The 26,468-nt window shown below is 46.6% G+C and overlaps 1 protein-coding gene across 1 annotated transcript; it reads left to right on the top strand.

Moving 5' to 3' along the window:
• Positions 1-774: 774 nt before the first annotated feature.
• Positions 775-21,583, top strand: RAB39B (RAB39B, member RAS oncogene family). Its single transcript, XM_051968904.1, has 2 exons — positions 775-1,081; positions 14,708-21,583. The coding sequence occupies exons 1-2, from the start codon at positions 867-869 to the stop codon at positions 15,132-15,134; spliced, it is 642 nt and encodes a 213-aa protein (XP_051824864.1). The 5' UTR covers positions 775-866; the 3' UTR covers positions 15,135-21,583.
• Positions 21,584-26,468: the final 4,885 nt, after the last annotated feature.

The raw sequence follows: 26,468 nt of genomic DNA, 5'->3' as shown, positions 1-26,468 counted from the left end.
GCTCTTTCACTTCTCCTCCTGGAAGATCCTCGCCAAGCCACTCTGAGGGAAAGAGAAAAAGAGACGGCCTCCGGCCGGAGATGGATGAGGCAAGAAGGAAGGCCTTTGTTTAATTTTCCCCGGGAGCGGTTCTTCTAGAGAATGCGGTAAGTAGCCGCCCGGCTTGCAGCGCTCCCTCTACGCAGGAGATTACAGTAGCGGCTGATGCCAATGATGAGTCAGAATGTTTGGTACTGAGGTAGCGGCAGCCTCTTCCCGAGCCCCCGGAGCGGCGCTGCGCTCCCAGAACCCTCTCGGCCCCTGTCCGGTTCGCTCTCTCCAGCCCTCTCCTCTCGCTCGTGCCTCCATCCTGCCGATGCCCGCACCTGTCCAGGCTCCGGGAGAACAGTGATCCTGCCGCCCTCTCCCGCTCGGGGCCCCGTCGAAAGACTCCAGCCCTGCGGCTGGGCCAGGCTCGCGGAGCGCGGCGCCCGCCCCGGCAGCGGCCTCGGGCTGGCCGGCCTTGGCCCCTGTCCCCCGCGCACGATGCCCGCAGGTGAGGCGGCGAGGGGCCGGCTCGAAGGCCCGTGACTCGAGCTGCCGCTGCCAAGGACGCCCGGTCCGCTGCACCCCTCCCTAAGCCCCGGTGCGCTCGCGGGGCGGCCTCGAAGGCGCGGCCCCCGGGGGGCCCGCGCGCCCGTCGGCCCCTGCCCCAGGGCTGAGGGAGGCCGAGCGGCCGGCCACCGGCTTAGCCCCGCCCCCCCGACGCCGCGCAGCCCCGCGCGCGGGGGCGCCCGCAGCCTCCCGAGCCGCAGCCCGGTCCCGCAGCCAGGCCCGCCACGCTGGCGCTGCTCCGGCTCGGAGGCCGACGGCTGAGCGCGGCCAGCATGGAGGCCATCTGGCTCTACCAGTTTCGGCTCATTGTGATCGGGGACTCCACGGTGGGCAAGTCCTGCCTCATCCGCCGCTTCACCGAGGGCCGCTTCGCCCAGGTCTCCGACCCCACCGTGGGGGTGGATTTCTTCTCCCGGCTGGTGGAAATCGAGCCCGGGAAGCGAATCAAGCTCCAGATCTGGGACACCGCGGGCCAGGAAAGGTTCAGGTGGGGCAGGCGGACTGGAGGTCGAGGGCGGGGCAAGCAGGGGGCGGAGCGCTGTCGGGGGTGGGGGTGGGGGTGCTGCCGGGGAGGGGCTGCGCCCTGTGGTTCCCAGCCCCCACACCCGAGCCTTTGGGTCCGCCCGAAAGCTGGGAGCTGGAGAATGTGGGCACCTACATGAGCTGGGCCACCCGGGGCGGGGGGGGGGGAAGGGGGGAGGGGACGGGGGGGTTCATTATCTCCTCTCCCTCATCTCGAGAGTAGTGTTTGTTGGGCACCGGGCGGCCCAAGGCTGCCCGGGAGCTTTGTCTCAGCATCAGCATCAGCATCAGTATAGTACCAGTAGCGGCCATCAGCATCAGCATCCCGCCTCCTGGATGCTGCAGAGAACTTGTGGGGGGAGGGAGGAGGAAGAGGAGGAGGAGGGGGAGGAGGAGGAGGAGGAGGAAGAGGAGGAAGAGGGGGAGGAGGAGGAGGAGGAGGAGGAGGAGGAAAGGAGGCCAGCTGGGCAGCTTTCTGGAATGAGCCATGAAGCCTGTGGGGCAGGGAGGCCATGTCCCGGGTGTGTTCTCCTGTATCTGTGCATGTGTGTGCCCGTGTCCTCATGCATGTTCGTGTGTGCTTCTGGGTACGTGTGTACATGTATGGACGCATTGTGCTCCTGCGTGTGTCCCTGCGAATCCGTCCCCAGAGGTGGGGAGGGAGGGAAGCAGGTGCTTCACAAACAGCCCCGGAGCCTGCCTGCTGCTGTAGGGACCCGCTGGGCCACAGGCAGGTTTGCCATTTTCGGGCCTAAGCCAAGGGCCAGTCTGAGGGGAAGGGACCTTGGCCCAGCCTCCAGCAATAGCGAGGTGTCTCCCCACCCCCAGCAGCAGCAGCAGCAGCAGCAGCAGCAGCAGCTGTGCTGATGGTGGCCCCGGCCCTGCCAAAAAGCCTTCGGGAGAGCAGAGGGCTGCCACCTGCTGGAAGCCTCCCCTTTCCTAGCCAGAATGGTGCTGCCCATGCAGGGGAAATACCGCGGAGGCTGCTCCAAAGGCCCTGGGCCTCGATGATCCCTCCACCCCCACCTCACCTCCCTCCTCTCGCCAAGCTTTTCTTCAAGGTGCAAGTAGGCCTAGAAAAGAGCAGAACATCTGGCTAGACATCTGGCCTTGCCTCACACAGCCCTGATGCACCTCACTGGTTCCGTAGAATAACCCACCCCCACGTTGGCTGCTGGAACAAAGCTCCTAGAAGGGAAGGATTAGATAGCTCAGCACCGCCGACAGCCTCGGAGCCCACCCCACCCCCACTAGGCCCCACAGAAGACCTTGAGAAATGGCCAGATTGCTTGTGTGGGCCCCAGGATGCTCAAGCCCTATCCTGATGGAGCCAGAAGGGGGAGTGAGAAGGGAGCCTGCTCTCCCAGGCCTCTGCTATCTGCTCCCGGGACACACAGGCCTGTGCTGGAGGAAGGGGAAGGACCGGGGTGGGGGGAGCTATTTTCTTTGGGTAGAGAACAGTCAGTGGCCTGGGAGAACAGGAATAGGCCTTCCATACGTGAAGCCTAGAGCAGGACAAACATCAGGGAATTGCAATGGCAGCCACTGCCCTGCCTGTGTGACCTTGGACAATTTCCTTCGTGAAAACTGGGGGTTTGGACTGCTGAGGTCCCTTCCACCTTTGAAAAGGCAGCTGCCTAATGGCTAGGGAGTTGGCCTTGGAGTTCAAGGTCTGTCTGGCTCTGTGACTCTGGAAAAGTCATCGGACCTCTCAGGCCCCTCTCAAAGACTAAAACTTGAGGATGTTGACGTACAGTGGTGGAGGGGGTTTCTGTATCGGGACTTCCCCGCAGGGGCAGATTTTTTAAATGTTAATGTCAGTTGGAGCCCCTTTAAAGAATAACGTTAAATAAGGGTAAGTAGTAATTAGGCCTAAAGTCCTTTTGAAACAGAGTTAGAGGAGCCTCAGGCTGGGAAGGAAGCTTATGCCCAACAATGCCCAGCTCCATGCCCAGAACTGCCAGGCCCCGTGCCCACCACCACGTGGTTTTCCTTTACCTCCCATTCTCTGGGTCAGAGATGCCCAATCTCGCTTAGATTCTCGAGTTTACTGTGTGTGTAGACATAAGAAATATAAAGCAGAAATTCATTGTTCACAACCCTTTATTTCGAATGTCAGGTTGTCAGCTGTTTAGCAGGACACAGATTTTTCACTCGTACTCTGAAGATAGGACCAAGGACTGCTTGAGAGCTCCCTGTCCCTCCTTAACAGTCACCCCTTCTGGGAGACATGTAGCAAAACGACCACATGATTACCCTTCAGTTCTTTGGGCCCTTTTAGAGCTGCAAAGCACTGCAGCCCATATGGGTGTACTGGGACCCAGAGAGGCCCCGGGTCACAAAAACAGTCAGGCAGCTTGGAATCAAGGCCAGGTTCTGGAGCCTTTATTAGGCCCCTTTCAATGCCACCAACTTGGCTAGGTAGGTACAGGGTTTAGAAAGTCAAAACCAAACCTGTCCCTCCCTCTCCTCCAGAAGCTTCTGTTCTGCCTGGACTACAACTAGTACCTCAGTGAGTCAACATTCCTTGGCACAAAGCCAATCGAAATTTTGGAAGAAATGGTATCGGCCAAGGAAAGGTTTTCACCAACAGAGGGAAGGCTTGCCTTGCCATTCTAAGGTCAGAGGTCAGGATCCTGACTGTAGTCCATCCAAGGAAGTAATGAAAATCAGGGAAGGAAAAGAGCTTGCCTAAAGTCACACAGGTGGCAAAGCTCTGATTTGAACCTGAGCCCAAACCCAAATCTTGTCCCTGCCCCACATTGCCTTTGATCCAAGTCTTAGGCAACTACTCTCTAAGATTCAGCTCAAGTCTTCTATGTTCTGGGAAATCTGAATCTTGCTGTGGGGGTCCCCAGGACCTCTACCCTCTCCTAGGGTTTGTGTGTGTGTGTGTGTGTGTGTGTGTGTGTAGACTCTGCAACATTCAGCCTAGGAATCCCCCCCCCAATTTCAGCACCTTCAGGTTTGCAAAACATAGAGTCGGCATTTAAGTAAGAAGATGTGGACAAAGAGCTTTGCAAACTTGCAAATGTTAGAAAAATGCTAGTTGTGATCAAAAGGTGTGAGTATAGATCATTTAGACAGTCGAGCTAAAAGTTCACACACTAGCTAAGGAGTGTACCTAAGATGGCTCGTGGAAGAGGGTCAAGTTGAAGAGTAAAATAATCACAGGAGGGTTTTACGGTTTTCCTCTCTCAGTAGAATCGAATTGTAATTTATGTAGATTGAATAGTAATTGAATCCGGCTTTCAAAAGACTGTATTAGCTTAAGATACATAGGAATGGTAACTATGCTTTAAAAGGGGGGCTTGAAGTGATTATGGAAATAAGCTACTTATGGACTTTGATAAGCTTTAAATCCTCTGTAGGCAACGTATTATTATTGGGAAGGAAGCGTATCAAGACAAAAGTCATTAATCAGGGAATACTGTGATGACCAACACCAGAATAAAGAGAAAATGGACCGTATTCAGTAATGTCGATCAAAATTGTTTTCTTTTTTTAAAAACGTGTTAAATTTTTAACAACAGCTTTTTATTTTCAAATTTTGTGAGACATTTTTATTTTTTTAATTCTGTTAAATTTTTAACAATAGCTTTTTATTTTCAAAAAACACGCAAAGATAGTTTTCAACATTAACCCCTTCAAAACCCGTGTTCCCAATTTTTCTCCATCCCTTCCCTCCTTTCCTCCCCTAGACAGCAAGTAATCCAATATAGGTTAAACTGCAAGTCTTCTAAACGTATTTCCACATTTATTATGCTGCACAAGAAAAATCAGATTAAAAAGAAAAAACAAACAAGCAAACGACAACAAAAAAGTGAAAATATTATATTTCACTCTCACCACCGATCTGTCAAAAGGTCTCTGAGAGATGAGATAGCTGCTTTCAAGTCTTTGAAGAACTCTCAGGTGGCAGAGTTCTCAGAGCCCCACAGGGTATTACCAGGAGAAGTGGGGAGGGGGGTGCAAAGAGACAGAATGAGGCTTGAAGACAGAAAAAAACTGCCCATAAGAGTTCTCCAATAAGCGAATGGGTTACTTCGCTGGGTTCTTTGCCTCCAAATGTTATTGTAAGGAGCAAATGAAATAATGATTGTAAAGCATTCAGCACAGTACTTGACACATAACAGGCCCTATATAAACGTTATGATTATTGTTATTGTCATCGTTATTATTATTCCGTTCGTACCACTTCTAAGAAGGCAGGAAGGACCCCGTAGCAACACAAGAAAATCAGGATTCACAAACTTAGTTGAAAATTAAAGCCACTTTACTACAGAAGGGGATGGAAGTTGGGAGATCAATTAAAAGGGAAAGTAATTTTACACATCACCATGTCCTCAATACCTCCGAATTGTCTTAGTGTCTCTGGATTTGGGATCTGTGGCGACAATTCTCTGAGTAAGGGTCTCTCACACACTTTCCTGCACGAGTCGAAGGCTCTATGGAAAGCTGTTGGAGACCTTTCTTAATATGTTGTTCTGGGAAAGCACTTCTCAAACTCTTTTGGTCTCAAGATCTCGTAACACGTAAAAATCATTGAGGGCGCCTCAGATAGTTTTTGATTCTGTGGCTAGATCTAGCGATATTTACCCTATTTGGAATTAAAATGTCAGGACTATCATGAAGATAGTTTTGGCCAAAGCTCAGTCGCCCAGGCCCAAGAGGTCCCCAAACTGCACTCTGAGAACCACCATCAATGTTGTACATCATTGAGAAAATATATAATCAATACTTTGCCACAAATGGTAACTATTGGCCAGATACATATAGGAGTTTTCAATATAGAGCTTAATTCATCATAGGCAGAATCTGCTTGGTTTAAACTTCCTTTTCCTCTTCTGCTTGGCCTGTTCCAAGAGATTGGCCAATAGACTAAGGCCACCTTCTTGTACGAGGAGCTTCAGATGTTTATTTAACCCATAACCTTAGTCTGAACGGGCACCTCAGATCCCATTGGCCTTCTGGGTCGTGATATTCCTGTGCTGACTCGTGTGGAGCTTCCAGACCTCTACAACTCAAAACCTTTTGTCGAAAATTGCTAAGTATACATCCCCCATATTTTACTGGTGATGATTTTTTAAAAATAAGATTTTCTATTTTTCTATTAAAATTTTTTATTCTTAAATTTGGCTTAAAATTCTAACCTGTCCAGAATCGTTTGATCCCATCATTCACTGAGGACAACATCGTCTCCCTCTCGGCATCGTCCCTTTGCAGGTTCAATATGCACGCTATTTATGCCTCGTGCTGCTGCCAAGCTGACGCTGAACCACTAACGACTCCTCTCTCAGTCTGGCCAGTTGCAGATCTCCTGGACTGTGGCTCAGGCCACATCTCTTCATCACGTCCGGGATGCTAGCCGGCAGTGACGTTAGCAAAGGTACCACCAAAATGTCAACTCTGCTGTGCCTCTAGTATTTTCCTGGTCACTAGTCCAAAAGAAGGGAAACCAAATTATTCTGGCAGGATTTTTTGATGAAGGTGGCTTTGTGATTATTAGTTCCTTAAAAAGGTGCTCATTAATGCTCCCTTTAATAATATGCTCTGGAATTTTGCCAGGAAGCCAGCTCAAGTTTACACACTTTGCTTTCTGCTCCTTGGGTAAATATTTGCCATTTTCCAGTCTTGTGGCACCTCTCCCATTTTCTATCAGTGTCTTTTGTTTTGGGATCAGTCATGCCACATGTAGCCCCTCCTCCTGCAGCCCCATAAAATCCTTCTTTATTGTTATGAAAACCAGCCAATGAAGTATCTGCATCTTGACAGTGAATGCTCTACTTTGCCAAGAGAATGGAGGCGGGCTTTATTATCTGGTCTCCAGGAGCGAGATTGTCCAGTGCAACAACACTGGCTTCCTTTTGGTTTCTTTTTATTTACATTGCGGTCCCTGGTTCTGCTTACTCCTTGTGTTGCTCTGATTTCCCCATAGTCATCATTTCTTATTAGACAATAATCACTATGTCGATATTCTAGAGACTCACAGAATTGTAGATTTGGAAAGAACCTCTCCAGCTGACACGTACCTCAACAAGAATCTGCCCCACCAATAGCCAATGACTGTTCATTGGACCCCTGCTTGAGGCTCACCCTTCTAGTGATGGATGTGGAGCCACCAAAGCTTCTGGAGAGCTCTGAATGTTAAAAAGCTCCCCCCCCCCCAATCTCTAAATGTTAGGAAGATTCCCCTTCCCATCCTCTATCATGATTACATGGAAAGAGTTCTATGCCAGGGGTCCTCAAACTCCGGCCCTCGGGCCAGATGCAGCAGCTGAGGAGGTTTATCCCCCTCCCCCAGGGCTATGAAGGTTCTTTATTTAAAGGACCACAAAACAAAGTTTTTGTTTTGATTATAGTCCGGCCCCAACAGTCTGAGGGACAGTGAACTGGCCCCCTATTTAAAAAGTTTGAGGACCCCTGTCTATGCTCTTTGTTTTAACTGCTGGGGCCAAAAAGAAAAAAAATCTAAACACTTGAAAATGCTCAGATGTCCCTTTTGATTCTTCTCTTCAGACTAAACATGTCCACTTTCTAAGATTGATCCTCAAGGTCCTTGGCCACTCTGGTTACCCTCCACTGGACATTCTGCGGTTCATCTAGGTCTCTCTCAAATGAGCCGGAATACAAGACTCCAGACTTGGTACGACCAGTTTAGAGCAAACGGGGTCTATTGTTTCCCGATACTACGAAATTCGGCCTTATATTAGTGTTTGGGAGTTGTCACATTGAATGTGTTCACCATAAACTACCAGATGGTTTTTGGATCAGCTGCCATCTAACCGACCAGGCCTGTGACTCTGGCCTGTGCTCGTATAGTTGATTTCTGGACTGTGGATAAAGTTGTCAGTGTTAACACAAACCAGAACCAGAATCCCCAAACCGGAACCCAATTCCAGTATCCTAAAGTTAAGAACCATAGAAGGTTTCTTGAGTTTGCCAAAAGGGGACCCCTAGTCTGCATGGGTGGAGACTCCCCAAAGAAACTTCTACTTATATTTAGACAGGAGATGAATTGGGTGCACGGGTTCCTCAGGAGTTCCACATGGCTGAACAGCAACGGCCTCAGGATCTTACCGGGCTGTTGCAGGGGGCTTGTGGGGTAGGAATCGGGATGTGATATCTCATTGGACAGGCCATCACTGGATCACTCCACCCTAAGAGACAGGACTGTCCTTGCTGTTTCAGCAGGCAGGAAGGAAGATCTGGAAACAGCAATACCAACAGAATCGGGGCAAGAGAGAGTAAGTACGGGCCAGATAGAGCCACTTTAGCTTTCTGGGCTGCCTATTGATACTCAAGTGCAAAATTTGACATGGATCCCTCTTGAACTGAATTTGATGAGATTGAGCCCAGTGTAAGAGTCTGTCAAGATCCTGATTCTATCACACTCAGGTACCAGCAGTCTCTCCTTTCTTTGTGTCACCAGCAGCTCTGATGAATCCATCATTTGTGCTTTTATCCCCATCCTGATAAAAATGTGCAACAACCGTAGGCCCAACCCCGATCTCTGGGGCTCTCCGCTGGAGATGACCTTGAACCATTCACAAGAACATTTGAGTTCTACCATTTAACCAATCTACCTAATTGTATTATTACTCACTTCTATCTCTTCTCCCTTTTCCACAAGAGTAGTATGAGAGACTTTCTCAAAGGCTTTGTTCAAATTTTTTTGTAATCTTTGTAAACGATCTCTCCCTCATCAAGTAAAGAAATGAAATAAGACCATTCGGGTACGTCCCATCCTTGTGCCCTGATAGCTTTGTTAGCACTGTTTCCTTTGTTTAGTGGCCACTAACCTCTTTAATGGTCTGCTTTTCCAGGAACTGAAATCATGCTCTTTGGCCTATAATTGGCAGGCTTTCCTCTCCCCTTTTCTTGGTAGATGCGGCATTTGTTTTTCTGTAATGGCTTTCTTGCTCTCCAGGATCTTTCAGACTTCACTGACATTGGGATGGAGGGTTGGAAGGCACCAAGGGCAGATTCTCTTGGGCATCAGCTCCTGGGAGACATTTGTGTTCCATCATTTCTCTTTAGGGGAGAAAACAAGCAGAGTTAAGGATTGAGCACTTTTGATTTCTCTCTGTTGTCTCCATCTGTCCTCCCCCACTCCTCTCTCTCTAAGATTTTAGGAGGAAGTGGTCACCTCCCCCAATGTTCTCGTACTTCTACTCTAGCAACCATGTTAGTGAGAATCATGTGCTCTAACATAGGCTGGTTCTTTTACTGACTTAAAGGATGAAATTCTCACTAAGGGATGTCAAGAACTTACTGGCTCCATTTGAGAGAGACACACAGAGAGAAAGACAAAGAGACATGGAGACACATAGAGAGAGAAAGAGGCACGGAGAGCTCTCTCCGTGAGCCAGACAGAGATTCAGCAGGTGCCTGGGTAATTGAAGTTTCTGTAGTAGGTTCTGTCTTGCTTCCCAAATGCATCTATTTTCAATTTCTGTATAGGTGGTCTGAAGTATATACTTATGACAAAAATCACTTATCTCTCCATTGATTTTTCATTTATTTTTATCTAACCTTCAATACCGAAAAAGAGAATATTTCCATTTATATAGCAAAGCACAAAAAAGATTCTATATGAAGCCAAGAATCTCCATCTCATACCACTTTTTTTAAAAAAAAGCCTCTCATTCCACACATGATTTTCAAAACTGTTCTGTTTGTGCTGCTTTTGGAACTGAATTCCTTTATTTTCTTCTGCATATTTAAAAAAAAGTTTCAATAATCTCCCCTCCCTTTTTTGCATCAGTGTTGCCAAACCCTCTCTCCTCCCGATCCTTAGCTAAAAATCAAAAAGAGCCGAGGGAACCTGCTGGAACGGACTTTGCTGGCAGCTCCCTTTCCTATTCCTGACATTTGGATGTAATTCTGGGGTGAAAAAGGCCCCATTTCTCATTGCATTCCTTGCTCATTATTCAGTCAGGTGAAAATTTGAGGCTTTTGCTGCAGTATGTAGGAGGAGAGATCCGGGTAGTCTTGGTGAGAAGCCATCTTGGTGAGAAGTCTTCAGTAAAGGCTGATTGAATGAATGCATATTGATCTTGGCCCACATGTTCTCCATTTCTCCCTCCTGGCTTCTGGATTTCTTCATGTGCACATAGCTTCTCAGCAATACAGCGCTCTGAGACAATTTTGAAGGACATAGGGTGAAAGATGTTATCCATCCCCCGAGAAAGAACCGATGGTGTTTTAAACAGATTGCTTTAACTTTATTTTTCTTGGGGGAGTGGGGGAGTGGTCTGTATTTTCTTTTACAACATGACTAATGTGTTTCGTATGACTGCACATGGATAAGCTTGAGAGGATAGATAGTTTTTTTTCCTCATGCTTTAAAGCCTTCTGGCAAGATTTGTAAGCTACCCAGCCAACACATTTTCCTCATTGTCCTTTAGATAAACTCCATCTGTAGCTAGGAGTCTGTCATCCTGATATCTTTAGCTATGGTCAAGAAATTCAAATCCCATTATGACACCACCTTCTTGGCCAACTGTTCACTCCCCAAATCAAGTCTTTCTCCTTTTTTCCACCCTTCCCGAATCGCCCACAGAAGTTGGAAGTAGAATTTAAGAGCAGGAGATGAAACAAGTTACTTTAAGTGGCATTTTTCTTCTTCTTAGTGATTTCGAGCATATTTTTACATGGTCATTAATAATTTGCATTTTGTCTTTGGAAATCTGTTTCTATAATTCGACTAATGAAGGAATATAGCTTTTGTTTAAACTAAAAGTAATGAGGGAGAGAGAGAAATACCAATGGATATGTGTAACAATTCTGTACCTGTCGTCAATATTGGGTTTTTATCAATGATATTTATTGCAGTTTTCCTCTGAAGGAGTCTCTGCCTAGCCAAGTTTTGAAAGACTTCCATTCTTCTCTAATTTTTTTTAATGATGTGACCTTTTATATTTAGGTTGACCATCTGTTTGAAACCCATTTGTGAAGTGTGGTGTAAGATGCTGGCCTAATTCCTGCCAAACTGCCTTCCATTTTTTCCCAGAAGTTTTTGTCAAAAAGAGAGTCCTCGTAGTGTACGTCCTTGGGTTTTTCAAACATTGGGATTGTTTTCAGTTGCTTCTGAACATGTTCAACTTCTCTTCTCTTTTACATTTTACCAAGTAGCGAAGATTTTTAATGATCGCCGCTTTATATAATGATCGTCTTTCAGAGTATTTTTAAAAAAACACAATTTCTTGGACCTGAGGCATCACTTAACCTTGGACAGTGACCAGGAGATGTACATGTTGCTATTTAGAGACTTAAGTTATATAAATGACAAGCTGTTCAGATCCCCCACCCCCACAGACCAGAAAGCTGGCAACTATATTTTCAGGCATTCTAGCCATGCTAGATGAAAAGGAGGTTTTGTTATAATAATAGGAAACCAAATAACAGTTACAAAAAGTAACCGACAGTAATCGTACATCCCCCGGTCGTGTGCTCAACGGCCTGTGTCCCTAAGGCCTTTCTCTCCCTGGCTGAAAAATGAGTAAAATGTAAAATGATGTGGTAGATTAGAGCGCCTCTTTATAAAGGGAAAATAGACCAACAGAAAGAAAGAGACTTCAGATGACAGGCTACTTCTTGCTTTGACAGACTGTAAAGCATAATTTGATTAGTTTGGATTAGATACCACCTGAGATCTTGTCCAGCTCTGTTATTTAAGCAAGGCATATCACATTTTGGGCCAGTTACACAGTGGCTGGGTTGCTGGGCCTGGAGTCAGGAAGCCACCTCTTCCCGAGTTCAAATCCAGCCTCAGCCACACACTCACTGTGTGACCCTGGGCAAGTCATTTCCCCTGTTTGCCTCAGTTACCTTATCTGTCAGATGAGCTGGAGAAGGAAATGGCAAACCACTCCAGTATCTTTGCCAAGAACACCCCACATGGGGTGGCAAAAAGTCGGATGTGACTGAAAAACGACTGAACAACAACGGAATCTCACGTTTTAATTTCTTTCTAATTTTTAATCTTTGTTCCAACAAGTCATTGGACTTACTGTATGCTACATCGGGCTTGGGATATACTTTATCAGATTTGGAAATGATTCCCATATCAGCCACCACCAGTTTTCAGGCAAGTTGTAATTATTTTCCATTTTTGTGATGTGGCAACAATATATGTTCCCCATGCCTAACACCTCGAATCTCTTTTCTTAAAAAAAACTACTCAGGAACAAAAACAAACAAAAGGGCTAGATGGCACAGTGGATGGAGTGCCTGCCCTGAATTCGGGAGGACTTGAGTTCAAATTCAGACATTTAACACTTTCTAGCTGTGTGACTGGGCAAGTCACTCAACCCCAAATGCCTCAAAAAACCCAAAAACCAAACAAAAAAGAAACTACTCATGTCTTACAGTCAGAGGACTTTTTCTGTAGTCCACGAACCTTTGTCCTCTTTTGTTTCCTACTTCCATATTGTTTCCCACACTTCCAGGGGCCCACCTTTGCCTTGATTTAACTCAGAAGATAATAGAGAACTTGTCTTCAAATTTGTGCACCTTAATGAGTGGGCATTTCGAGCTGGTGCACCAGAGGGCATTGATACATAAGCTGCAGTTCTCTTGAGGCTGTTCCCTTTGCAAATACTTCTCTGCAAGCTGAATAAATGCCCTGGGAATGGATTTCCCTGGTTGCTTTTGAATGCATAACAAAGACAGATCCACCAGTTCTCCTCTGAGCCTTCTCTCTGTTTAGTGGCAGTTTTCTTTTTGCATTCTGGTTTAATTCAGAGCAAAACTATCCCCAGCGTTCTGATTCAGTTTCTCTGCTCGTCTGTTGGGCTCCTTGGTCATCGGACAAGGACCTCACACTTGTCCTTGTTGTTTCTCCACAGTTGAATGTGAGCTCTCCAAGGTCAGGTTTGTCTTGGTATTAATTCCCAGAGCTTGGCAGATATCGGGTGCTTAATAAATAGAATTCCAAGAGGTAAGTTCCCATTTTTGGACAGTCTGGAAGTCCTGACGCTCAGCCTCCTTGGCCACTGTTCCAGCAAAAGCAGAGGGATGGCCCAGGTGGGGGGGAGGGGTGGCTTTTGTGGCAGGGTTTTTGCAGTTGCACCCATTGCCATGACCAAAGAGTTCAACTCCCGACAAGCTGAGGCTTCTGGCCATGTCCACACTCGGCTCAGTCGGGCCATAGAAAGCAGGTCCATTCTGACGCCAGCGTGGCAGAACCAACCGAACTTAGATTTTGCCAGCCTAGCTTTGAGAAGCACAGGGTCACCTCCGGGCCATGCCGATGCTCTGTGATAAGCCTTTTATGGAGAATCGATAAGACAAAAGAAGTTCTTTCTTTCATCTGCATATGTACTTAACAGAGTTAAGTTCCAAGTTCTCTATTTCATCTGTACTTATTGTAAAAATAGAATTAAGAGAAAATGAAAAATAACGTCCATGAAAACCACTTATTGCAAATATGGCTGATAGAAAGAACACGGAAAATATATCATCAGGATAATAAGAGTCGAGATTTGGAAGGAATTCCCGTAGCCATCTGGCCCGTGAGGAATCCTGCCTCTACCCTACCTGATGATGGCTCATCCAACCTCTGCTGGCAGACCTCCATGGAGGAGGAGGTTCCCACCCCTTGAGGTGGCCCCTACTACTTTGACACAACACTAGTTGGGAAGGTTTTCTTAACATCCAACTTAATCATGCCTCTTTGCAACTGCCCCCCCATTGTTCCTGGTGTGTCGGAGAGCCAGACAGAACAGACCCTAGGTTCATTAATCATTAGAATGGCAGTCAGTTCCTCGAGGGCAGGGAGTATCTCATGGCTATCTTTGTATTCCCATTAATTAACCTGACGCCTGGTACAAAGTTGCTGTTGTTGTACAGTTGTGTTCAACTCTCTGTGACCCCGTTTGGGGTTTTCTTGGCAAAGATGCTGCAGCGATCTGCTTTTTCCTTCTCCGGCTCATTTTACAAATGAGGAAACTGAGGCAGACAGGGTGAAGTGACTTGCCTAGGGTGACACAACTAGTGAGTGTCTGAGGTTGGATTTGCACTCCAGAGGATGAGGCTTCTCGATTCCAGGTCTGGGGCTTTAGCCACCACGGTGCACCCTGGTAGTCCTTGAAAAAAATACAGGCACCATATAAATGCCAGTTGATGAATTGATTCATAAATCTAAACCCGGAAGGGACCTTGGAGGTCATCTAGGCTGACCTCTTCATTTTGAAAATAGAACTTAACTTCCCTTCCTTTTCCCCTGTCAGAGGTCTGACAGTCACAGATAGGAAAGGAGAACCAGAATTTGGACCCAGATTCATTGACTTGAAATCTAGTGTTCTTCCCATATTTACTTCTGTCTTGAAGTTGGGGATGGACTATGTGAAAGAAATCTTCCCGGTGCTGAATCTGAGAATCAATGAATTTCGATACCTTTTGAGTTTTTGCCCTATTTAATACTTAGCTTGGAAGCCAACAGATAGTCCGTGTTGTGTGTGTGTCTGTGTGTGTGTCTGTGTGTGTGTCTGTGTGTGTGTCTGTGTGTGTGTGTTGATTCCATATTGGGGCTGAGTGAGGCCTGTGAGCTCTTGATGCCATTTTTGCCTTCCTTCGTGTTTTTTAGGTCCATCACCAGAGCCTACTACAGGAACTCAGTAGGTGGCCTTCTCTTGTTTGACATCACCAATCGCAGGTCCTTCCAGAATGTCCACGAGTGGTTAGAAGAGACCAAAGTCCACGTCCAGCCCTACCAGATTGTGTTTGTTTTGGTGGGTCACAAGTGTGACCTGGACACCCAACGGCAGGTGACCCGACACGAGGCAGAGAAAGTGGCTGCTGGGTATGGTATGAAGTACATTGAGACCTCGGCCCGAGACGCCATTAATGTGGAGAAAGCCTTCACAGACCTGACTCGAGAAATCTATGAGCTGGTCAAAAAGGGGGAAATTACCATCCAGGAAGGCTGGGAAGGGGTAAAGAGTGGCTTTGTGCCAAATGTTGTTCACTCCTCAGAAGAGGTTGTCAAATCAGATAGGAGATGCCTATGTTAGCCAACCCTAGTAAGCCAGACACAATTTTTATTAATAAAACATACTGTACTAACCGAACAGAAATGTAACGGAGAGTTGTAGCATACTAGTGTGCTCACCGACAGGTGAGAGGAACTTTAGCCGCAGATGAGAATGATGTCACATTCCCGATAACCCTCTTTCCAAATGGGAAATCCAGACCTTGTCACAAAGGCGCAATGGTGGGTGTTTGTGTTGAGGCTCTGTGGGAGCTGGAGCAGAGAGGAAACTCCAAACCAAAACCAAACCCCCTCCCACCCCCCCGAATTGTCATATTCCAAAGGAATCGGAGGTGAAGTATCTGAGCTCAGGAATTGCTAGCGCTCCTATGTTCCGCTTCCTCTCCCCAGCCCTGGTGCTTCAGAGTACCTTTTCCTCCAGCGAGGTGGAGGGCTGCTCGAGTTGCTCCCCGAGGACCCTTCCAAGCCCCCCAAACTGTACAGTTCTAATAGACCTAATGCCACGGGATCCTTTTTCGAGGGGGTGGGGAGGTGGAGGGCAAAGTCCCGCCCCTGGAGTTTTGTTGATACGGGCAACTCTGGGCACGGAAACGCCCTCCGCCAATTCAGACGAACGACTTGTTGTGCAACTTTAGTGTCTCAAAGATAGATGCTCAGGGCTCTGAGAGGCAAAATGATCTGCCCAGAATTCCACAGCCAGCATGAGTCAGAGGCAGGTCTGGAACCCAGGTCTTTCTTTAGCCACCATATCACAACGCCTCTCAGAATTGTAGTGGGTCGAGATTGCTAATCTAATAAGCGGAAGAGAAAAATTCAAATCCTGTCATTTCTAAAGCCATCTGTGAGAGGAACTCTGGCCGTAAACTGGCTCCCACAGAGTTTGTCCTTCCTTCGCTCCAATCCTACCCTTTTCGAAAATGAACAGATCAAGAGTCCTAAACTCTTTGTCTCCAGCCGCTAGTTGTGGGCTTGGAAAATACGCCTTCATATCCAGAGGCCTGAGTCTCCGCTTTCCATCCGGGCCTTCTTTGTTCCTGTGCAGCAGGGGAGCCTGGGGAGTCGGGGAGATGCCAAGTAGTAGCTGAGCCCCTCTGCTACTGTAAGATCATTCAGAACATCTCAAGATGCACCGGGGGAGTGTCCCGGTCCCAATTTCCTCTTAAGTCATTCACACCAATGGGGAAGATACAACGAGAAGTTTTGTTCCGAATCGAGCAGAGATGCATTAGCGTGTTGAGAACGTGGAATGGCACTCATTCGATTTGGGAACTGGAAGAACAAAGTAGAAGGAAGGACCTTTGGGAACTCCCTAGTGTGGCCACACGTGGGCCTCTTTATAAGAGCAAGTGCTGAGGGGTGGCAGACTGGCCTTGGGCCACGGATGGGGCAGACACCATTGGTCAAAGGGACATTGAGTCACCAAGTTCCTGATGCGTGTGCCAGATGCTGTGCTAGGAAAGAGGGAGAAGGAAAGACTATTGAAAGGAAATTTCCCAGGCTAGTGAGGAGGGAAGAAGAAGCCACATTTTAACAGATAACAAAATAGACCCTTAAGAAAGGACACACACATGTAGCGGCCAGGTCCTTGCCCAGAAAAAAAAAAAATGGAACGAATCCATGAAACCGAAAATAGGGAGGAGGTTCCCAGTGCACAGACCTGGAGTCCAGAAGTCCCGAGTGACCCTGAACAACTCACATCACTAACTGTATCAGTCTCCTCATCTGGAAAATGGGGATAACAGCCCCAACCTCAAAGGGTTGTTGTGAGGGCATGAGAGCGTATTTCTAAAGTACTTAGCGCTGCTGTTAACTCCTCCCCTAACCTAATGATCAAGGAGGTGGATTTTTTTTTTTAATTAGGAAAACTGACAGCACAGGTCAGAGCTCTGGAAAATACTATGTTGGTTTCCCCAGTTGGAATACAAGCTGGAACCCTCCAGTGTTGTCCAGTGTCTGGTGTGTGAGAAAGAAATAACTGGGTCAGTTGCTTCTGAAACGAGGGCTTGAGAGCTCGGTTCCACCAGCAATCAACCTATCTTTCTCCCTCCGTTTGATATCTTAACCGGGCGAGAATTCTGTGTTCAAAATCAACAGGGATTCACCGTAACAACGCCAACATTTGTCATCTTTGCTGGACGCTGCAGACCTGCCGAGATGTCCCCTTTTCAGAGCGCTCTGTCCCCTCATTTGATTCTCCCAACAACTCTGCGAGGTCAAGCGGGTAGGGGTCTCGTCCCCATTTACAGGTACAAACTCAGCCCCAGAGAGAAACCAAGCAACTGGTGACTGACCGACGAGATTTCCGTCCAGGTCCCCAGTTTATCACATCACACTGTCCCTCACTGCCCCTAGATAGAAGGTCTGACGCTCAGGGGTGGACGGGACCTCCGAGCCTCTCCCCCCTGAACGATTGGGAAGTGGTAGGGAAATATCACAACATTTGCTTCTTCATATTCAACAGTGCATTTCATTAAAGTACACCCCCAAGGAGTTCAATTCTTTTTCAAAGATAAAACATTTATCGAATACTCAATGATTACATTCTTTTTGTTGGTTTGAAAAAATACACTGAGATTTAGCTAACCCTAAATTTTACAATAACTCAACTTTCCAAGTGAGGCATTTGAGTGAGTGGCCCCACAGCTTGTGCTCTCCCATCAAGCTTTGGGACTGCCGACCGTAGGCTTTTGAACCGTTTCTCTATAAAGAAAGGTTCTTGGCATTCAACGGCCACATTTTTACTCCCCAAACCCAAGTTCTAGCTCTCATTAGTTGCCATCTAATCCCGATTCCCTTTTATGAGAACTTCCATCACTGAATGACTATGACAAAGGAACTGAGTTCAGCCACTGAAGATAACAATTAATTGAGGAGAGGAAACCTCTAAAGCCCAGCTTGCTAAAATTCAGTGGACGATTTTACAAGAGAATCTGCATTTGAACTGAATTAGGAAGTACATCAGTCATGTGAAAACTAGTGGCCAGTGAGCTTGGCTTTGATTCTTAGTAGCACTTTGGAGCATTAAGCAAAGAGAATAATCGTATGAAGCAATCTGGAACGGTCAAAAATTTGTACCAGACAAGCCCTATTTCCTTGTTTTTGACGTAAGCCTATGGTGCCGGCCCCAGCTCTGCCACTTGTGTGATTTTGGACAAGTCACTTAAACTCTCTGGGTCTCAGTTTTTGCATCTGGAAAGTGAGGATTCTATTACAAACTCCTAAGATCCTCATTCTAAATCTTGATATATGAAAATCTTGATATCTAAATCTTGATATCCATGTTGTGGATAAAATGGAGGGAGGTGTCCAATGGCACATTCCATAGCTCCGTGCCTCTTTGTTTTTTAAGCCCGATTACGTGTGGCCGGGAGGGACAGCTAATAGCTTGGCTGACAGAACCAAGACCCAATCTAAGCAGGTTCAATTTAATGAGGATGAATGAAGACCTACACTTGGGTCAACAAATCAATAATAAGGTTGTCCAGGGTGGGGAGAGGGTAGGGAGATAGCAAATGTCCTAGGGGAGAAACTTAAAAAGCCAAATCACTGCAGAGATTAGGCAGAAGATAGGAAGGTTGAGACTGCTGGGCTCCCAGTGGAACAGCAACTTGATCCTGGAGCTCTGAGTCAGGATGGAAAGGTGGAAGATAGAAAGTAGCAGAGTCCTAGTGGCCATCTTTGAGATTCAGAGCTTTTCTTCCCTTGGCGGCCGCTCCTGTCACTAAGCTACCTGCCACCCTTTGGACCTCTACCCCCCGTTTGTCCCTCTGGGAGCTGGGCATCTCCAGGAACCCAAGTGCTCCCTCCCGCCCCCAGTAAAAGAGGGTTTGCGAAGCATGAGTTCTTCTTGAAGAAGCTGGTCTCCTAATGTGGTCGACGCTGACCTTCCCAGCCTCCAAGTAGAGCTCACCATACCTCCTTCTGCCTGGGGTTGGAGGCGGGGGCTGGTAAGAAGGGCCGGTGTCTTTCCATCATCTCTTTACCCTAGATGCAGAAGTAGAAACTCTCTAGATGAGAGGAACTCCTCTGTACTCTCCCAACACCAATGGTATTGGCTGTCTCTTAAGGTACTGAGTTCCTCTTCACTGCAGTCCACAAGTAGAGGCTGGTTAGTCATATTTGAGACCAAAATAACAAGTTTTCTGGTTCTGTGTAAGGATTGGCCTGAATGATGTATGAAGTCCCTTCCAGCTCTGGGTCTGTGATGAAAGAGACCATAGACATGAGGCGTAATGGAGAAGTGAGGACAATGGGGCTCAAATCAGCTCTTGGGGTGGGGCCGAGGGGGACCACAGCATCTCTCTCGACTTGTTTTTCTGAGTTCGGTTCCTTTGTAAAATAGAGGTAGGGGAGTGGGGTGGAGAGAGAGCCAGGCTTGAGCCTTGCCGGCTCTCGATCTCTGCCACCACGTTACCGCAATAGACCACCGGCCCTTCTTCTGGTGGATGATGGGAGACGATAAATAATCGTGAACCATTCCACTTCTCGGTTCCATTTTCCAAGGACCCTAGGCTTCAAGAACCTGGTCCTTTGAAGCAGGGAAGAGAATATCATAAAAGTATGCTGGTTTCCTTGCCCACCAGCAGGGAACAGCAAACGTTAGTGTTCTCAGACTATTCCCTGCATATTAGGAGAAGAGCACACTCGCCTAAATTCCAAGGCATCCCTCAGGGGGCCCCCAAATCATAGCCGTGTAACTGGAAAGGACTCATCCAACCCCCTTCATTTTACAGAGAAAGAAGCCAGGCCCAGAGAGGTCACCCAGTACGAGGGTCTAGTCCCACAAAGAATTTTACCTTTGACCTTCCCTACAAACTCAGCTCTAACACTAACTCCCTTTGTGACATTGGGCAAGTAAGTCCATTCCTCCTTCTTCTCTCCAATGAAGGAGTTGGGCATCTTCATCTCTGACTTCCCCTTCCCATTTGTGAGGTCAGCTCCCAAGTCTATTATTCGTTCCCCTTCTACAGATCAGAAAATCGAAGGCCAGGTGATGTCCAAGATCACCCTGCTAGTCATTTTCCCTTTTTCATGTTAAGGGAAAGGAGCATGAGCAATCCAAAATCGCATTCAATTGATTCTGAAACTCCCATGTGAACGTGGACATGCCATCCATTCCCAAACAATAAAGCCACAGGGGAAGGGCCCGTAGGGGTGGGCCTGTTTTCTCCTCAGTAAAATGAGAGGCTTGAAGCAAGCGGGCCCCGAGATCCCTTCTAAGCTTAGATTTTATCCTGGGACACAGCTTCGGAGTGGGAAGGTATGGCTCAGACTGGGCTGGAATCCTTCAGTCAGCTCCTCGTTCCCAACAAAGGCACACGCAGACAGTGAGTAGATCCTAGCTTTCCTTGGAGGCCCAGGGTGTGTGTGACATCCATCAAGAAGGAAATCCTCCCCAGGAAGGGTTCTTTCCCCGGTCTCACTCCCACCTCAAGTGGGTCAGGTCACTTGGGGAGAATTTTCCTATGCATCTAGCACATTAGAAAATGTGTTCTACTTATCATAAATTGTCTTGTTCTCACTGGACTGCCGAGTCCTTTGGAACAGGGCCAGGGTCATTTATCACTTCTATCCCCAGCACCTAACCTTGGTGCTCATAGTGCGGACTTAACAAGGTCAACTGAATTGTATTTTAGATTTTCCCTAGCTTGAGAGAATGAATCGTTTTGGTTGAAGAATCCAGTCACAAGATTTCATTGACCAACTGGGCCAACCTGAGACTTTGTCATCTACTCAAATTTGAAAGTAAGATTATCTAGAGGATAATCGCGTTTGACTAGATGGGACCAGTTCTGAAATGGGGCAGAGGCAAAATTTCTCTAAAGTCTTGCTAGAGAAATCCATTCCGTGTACACTTTCCCATCGAGTTCTGACTCAAGGATTCAGAACATTTCAGATCCAACAGGTATAACTGTAAATTTTATTTGCTAACTAGAGAGAAACTTTTGCTGTTCAACAAAGCACACTTTTCGGTGATTTGATAACTGGACACTTAAGACGAGAATGAATTGCTGTTAAAGGACTTTTAAGGACTTAGCTTTATGAACCGACTCACTAGATATGTCAGGATGAACACAAGAAAAAGCAGAAACTAACTTTTGTGGTACCCACGGATCACGTTCAAAACTGCATGTTGGAGCACAGATCCCTGGTCTGAATTTCAAAAACTCCCAAATAAAACATGACTATATACTTTCCCTTGCCTTCTATTATGCACTGTAGTGAAACGTGAAAAAAAAAATGCTGTATTTTGTTGTCTGTGAATCCAAACATGCCTGTATTTATTAAACTGGTTGATAATGTGATTGTGAGATTCCACATGTAAAAACCAAACAAATCCAGCAACAAAAAAACCCTGTTTCTTTTCCCCTGCTCATAGTTCTGTGTTAATGGATGTTCAGCACCATGCCTAAAAATTCAATATAAAGAAGACCAATAAAAAAAAAACAATGTGCATTGTTTATAACATAATTCAATACGATCTCAAAGCTTTTAAAAAAGGGGGGGTGCTTTTATTCTGCTTCTGTGTTCTCCACATTTAAAGCAGCCCTCTTTGGAGCTCCTTCCCAAAGGTCCCACTTGGAAGGGATCTCCGAGGTCAGCAATTTAAAGGTCTGGGAGGTGACATCCCCATCAGAACAGGGGGAGTCCTGGAGTTGGGACCAGAAGTCTCCAGGCCTACCCCTGCCACTTACAACCCTTTCACTGGAGCCTGTTTCCTCATTTGTGAAGGAATTAAACTTGCTGATCTCCAAGATCCTTTCCAGTACTAAGCCCTATCATTTATCTCTGCTTGAACACTCAAAAGCTGATTTTCTTTCTTCTTCTTTTTTTTTTTTATTATTAAAGCTTTTTATTTACAAAACATATGCATGGGTAATTTTTTCAACACTGACCCTGGCAAAATCTTTTGTGCCAACTTTTCCCCTCCTTCCCTCCACGCTCTCCCCTAGCTGGCAGGTAGTTTCATACGTGTTAAATAAGTTGAAATACCTGTTAAATCCAATCTATGTATACATATTTATACAGTTATCTTGTTGCACAAGAAAGATCAAGAAGGAAGGAAAAGAAAAACTGAAAAAGAAAATAAAATGCAAGCAAATAACAACAGAGAGTGAGAATGCCAAGCTTTGTTCCACACTCTGTTCCCACAGTCCTCTCTCTGGGTGTAGATGGCTCCCTTTGTCACTGAACAAGTGGAACTGGTTTGAATCATCTCACTATTGAAAAGAGCCACCTCCATCAGAATTGATCATTGTATAGTCTTGTTGCCATGTATAATGATCTCCTGCTTCTGCTCATTTCACTTAAAAAGCTAATTTTCTTACAAAGCATCCCATTCTACACATTAGAAAACTCTTCCTTAGGCTGATGTGAAGTCTGCCTTCCTGGAACTTGCTTATCTCTGGCCTAGTTCTACCTCTGGAGCTACAGAGGGACCCATCAGCCAGTGGTTTTTTTTTTTGTTTGTTTGTTTGTTTAACTTTCCCAGTTAAACCTCAGCTAATCCTTGAAGGGCTGAGTTTCCTCCCTAGAATGAAGGCTTTCCAGATCTCGAGCAGAGCTTAGTCTCTCTCTGACTTCTCTGGATACAAGAATAAATATAATTCCCTCTTCCCCAAGAAAATCCTTTCTCGTGTCCTCTTAGACTTCTTTTCTCCATGCTAAGTACTCTGAGTTCCTTAGATCACATGGACATCACTCCTTATATGATACACACCAAGAAGCTTAGTCCAAATGCCCTTCCTCCGGAAAGCCTTCATTTTTGGCCCCATGAATGGTCTTGCCCAAGCATAACGCCCAGGACCAGATACAGTGCTGGGGGCGTGATCTGTCTAGGGTAGATGACAGGAGGACTGCTGAGTAGCTCCTAGAACCTGGACACTTGATCTATTTGAATTCAGTAGCAGCTGAATTCCTAATGATCCATGAGCCTTTAGCAATCGCTAGTTTAAAGACTCTGGGTCCAAAAAACAATGGTGCAAATCCATTTCTTCAAGGAGTTTTCACTTTAAGGGGCAGATAAAAATGTACATACACCCATAAACATCCTCAGAAACACACAGAATGAATGCAAAGGGACCAGGAAAGGCCTCTTGAAGCAGGAGCACTTAGTCTCACCAGACTGAGGTTGATGAGGTTTAGAGTGGTCTCGATTCCCGGAGGTCTTGAGGTTAGTGGCTATAAGAGAGTTGTTAAGAATCCCCTATAAATCGGCTGCAGGTTTAGGAATGAAAGAGAGAAATCAGTTTACCCAGAGACTGACTTCTATAGTGGCAGATCTTGGGAAAATGGAGTTGGGCACTGAGGACGCAGATCTCAGCGGACAGAAAGTCCTGGCAGCAAAGGGAGCTGCCAACGTCCATCTGCAAAGACTTTAGTTGATGGGTGTCTCGGTGGGGGTTGGGAAGCCCGAGCAGGTCAGAACTAGTGGGGGTTGGGAGAGCCCAAGTTGCTCAGATGCGGTGGGGGCCGGGATAAGCCCAGATCTCCTATTGGAATTCAAAGGATGCTTTTGACCAGGATTTGGGAATCAAAGGTCCTGGCTTCCTGAATTGATAATGCATCAGCTACGAGGGGTTGGGAGTAATCTTAATCAGAAAGGATCACAAATCAGTTTCTTAAAGGGATCACACCCGCTTCAATGTGTCTCCTGGCTCTTCCCTGAACAAGCCCCTCTATCCCTCAACTCCAAGCATTCTCTCCAACTGTCTCCTTCGTCATCCCTCCTCATCTTGGCTTCCTGAAGCCTCAACTGAAATCTCCCTTCTTCAGGAAGCCCTCATCCCTCTCCCTTCCTTTCCTCTGGAGATATCTCCAATTTATCCAGCCATCTGTCCATTGTACACAGCTGTTTCCATGTTGCCTCCCCCATGAGACTGGCAGCTACTTGAGGGCAGGGAATGTCTTGCCTTCTTTGTATCCTTATTTCTTAGCACAGTGCCTGGCACACAGGCTGCTCGGGTTTCCCAACCCCCACCAAGCAAACTCTAGCCCTAGCTGAAACCCAGCGAGGAGTCAACCTGGGACTCCCCCCATGGGCCCCTTTAGCTAAATCTCTCATTCTAAAAGGAGTCAAACTAAAACTCTCTTTTTGCAGAGGGTCCAAACATGTTTCCCTACGTTTGGCACGCCAAGGGTCTCTGCCCACTGAAATACTGTTTCCAGTGCCCTCCTCTCTTTATCCTCACCTATTTCCCTAACCAGACTTTGACCTTACTTCCAATCCCCATAATACACCTCTTTTATCAATCTAGGTTTTCAGGCCTGTAAATTCCTTTACAGGGGACTCGCGCCAGGAATCCCAGAACTCCCTACCCTTGCGCCGAATTCTGGGGGGTTGCGCTCCCTGAACCCCGAACCTGCCACTAGACCTCATTTAACTCCCTGACCACCAGAAACCCTCATTTCACTTGGGTTCCCCAAATCTAAACCTCGTCAACATAAGCCCGTGAGAAGGTATAATTAGACTGGGGACTGTGGAGGGTTTGGGATGGCAAACAGCATTTGACATGTGATCCAGAAAGGAAAAAATACTCTAATGGAGTTTCTTGAATAGGAGAATGATACGGTGTTTTGGGAGAGTCATGTTGGTGGCAGAGGAGGGGTTTTAGGGACAGGTGAAACTTGTTCAGGCTTTTAGGTGGCAGGCAAAAAAATCAGTAGAGAGGGAGAAATTGAAGATTAGAAATAGAGAAGGTTGAGGTAGCGATCTGCTGGAGAAGACAGGATTTCCAGACACTGAAAATTATAGAGAGTTCCTGGTAAAAATCTTCACTGGAACACAGATGAAAACGATGAGGAGCGAAAGGCACAAATGACCACTTCAAAAAAGTGTTTTGTTTTGTTTTGTTTTTTAAGCCAGGTTAACATAAAGTCAAATCCTCCGACAATGCAGTGGAAGTGGAAAGTTCAGACTCTCGAATAAGATCTGAGCACATTGTAGTTGAAGGGGATGGAAAGCAGGTCAGGGGGACAGGTCAAGGAAAATGACAAAGAATAAAATGAAAGAGAGGGTGATAGAATTGTAAAACAAAAGAAAAATCCCGAGTGGCACGCCACAAACAGAAAGAATGCCCAGAGCTCTACCCAAGAGGGCTCTGAAATTCAACTCTCCCTGGCATATTGGGATGGAATTTGTCAATTACAAACAAAACAAAATAGAAAATCCTTCCTCTCCCCAAAAGGAAGCCATCACTCTCCAAAAACAGGGATTTGATTCTTACAAGATTTCTCTTTGAAAAGGACTTAACATAAAAGATGGAAAAGTACATGTATGAAATTGAAAAACATGGGCCACGATTGGTTTTTTCGCAAGAATTACCATCCCTGAAAGACAAATGCTGGAAGGAAAAAGCAAGGCTGCATTGGGTAAGTGTGATGGTACGTGGCTGGGGGGCGTACAGGTGTTCAGGAGGATTGCCTCCATCGTGCCGCCCACCCGCCTTTGACGTCACCTGATTGGAAACAAAATTCTGAACCCCAAACAGGGTACAGTAAATGACCAAACTCAGCATGAGTGAAGCAGTTTCGATTTTTAATACGATCCTGTGGGAAGTGGGTGTGAAACTCAAAATGAGCTCACACACTTTACAGAGGTAAGGCTATGGCCTCGTATTCCTGTTTCCTGGCCTCGGAGTTCCTCCCCTATGTGCCCAGTGACTGATGGCTTCAGCATTCTTTCCAGACCCTCCGGATGAAATCAGGCTAACAATTCCTCGTTCAAATAAACATGGGACAAACTCACCATGGCTGTTCCCTTTGACAAAAGGTAGGTTCATTTAGGGGAAGGGATACAATAGACTTCTGGTTTCTCACCAGAAGTGGTCAATATGAAACCGACTGGGAGAGTATATAAAAGACAAATAAATTCCTTAGTGGAACTTGCCATTTACTAGGAGAAAGGAACCACCCCATGAGCTTGGGACAGTCCTTAGCTTGCAGTCCTGAAAGGACTTGGCACCTGTCAGCTACGGGGAAAGGTGGAGTTAGGAGGGACACCCCATGGAAGAGAAGGGGAAAGACACCAGGAGGCAGTGTCATGGTGGACTGACAAAGAAGGGCAAAGCAATGAGCTGTTTTATAGGGGAAATTTAGCCTGAGGGACTTGACTTAACTTGGATTTCTGCCTGGAATACCTCCACAGAAGGTGGGACCACAAACTAAACTGATCTCACTGATCAGAGCCTTTTCCCTGCCTGCCCCAGGGAACAATTCTTTTTAAAAAATCAATGTTTCAGTTTCTCTGCCAATCACAGGCACCATTCGGGACCTCATCGTTTCTACAACATACCCCTTAATATGTTCCCCCTCTCACTACGTACATTGCATGACCATCAAAATGAGCCTTAGCGCC

The sequence above is a fragment of the Antechinus flavipes genome, chromosome X (assembly GCF_016432865.1).
Source record: "Antechinus flavipes isolate AdamAnt ecotype Samford, QLD, Australia chromosome X, AdamAnt_v2, whole genome shotgun sequence".
NCBI classification, from domain to species: domain Eukaryota; kingdom Metazoa; phylum Chordata; class Mammalia; order Dasyuromorphia; family Dasyuridae; genus Antechinus; species Antechinus flavipes.
Note: the sequence above shows the minus strand (reverse complement) of the source record. Positions and strands in the feature narration are given on the sequence as shown.

Coding starts and splice junctions, on each gene's coding strand:
- RAB39B (XM_051968904.1), top strand. CDS start 867: ATGGAGGCCATCTGGCTCTACCAGTTTCGGCTCATTGTGATCGGGGAC. Junction 1,082..14,707: donor GCGGGCCAGGAAAGGTTCAG/GTGGGGCAGGCG, acceptor CGTGTTTTTTAG/GTCCATCACCAGAGCCTACT.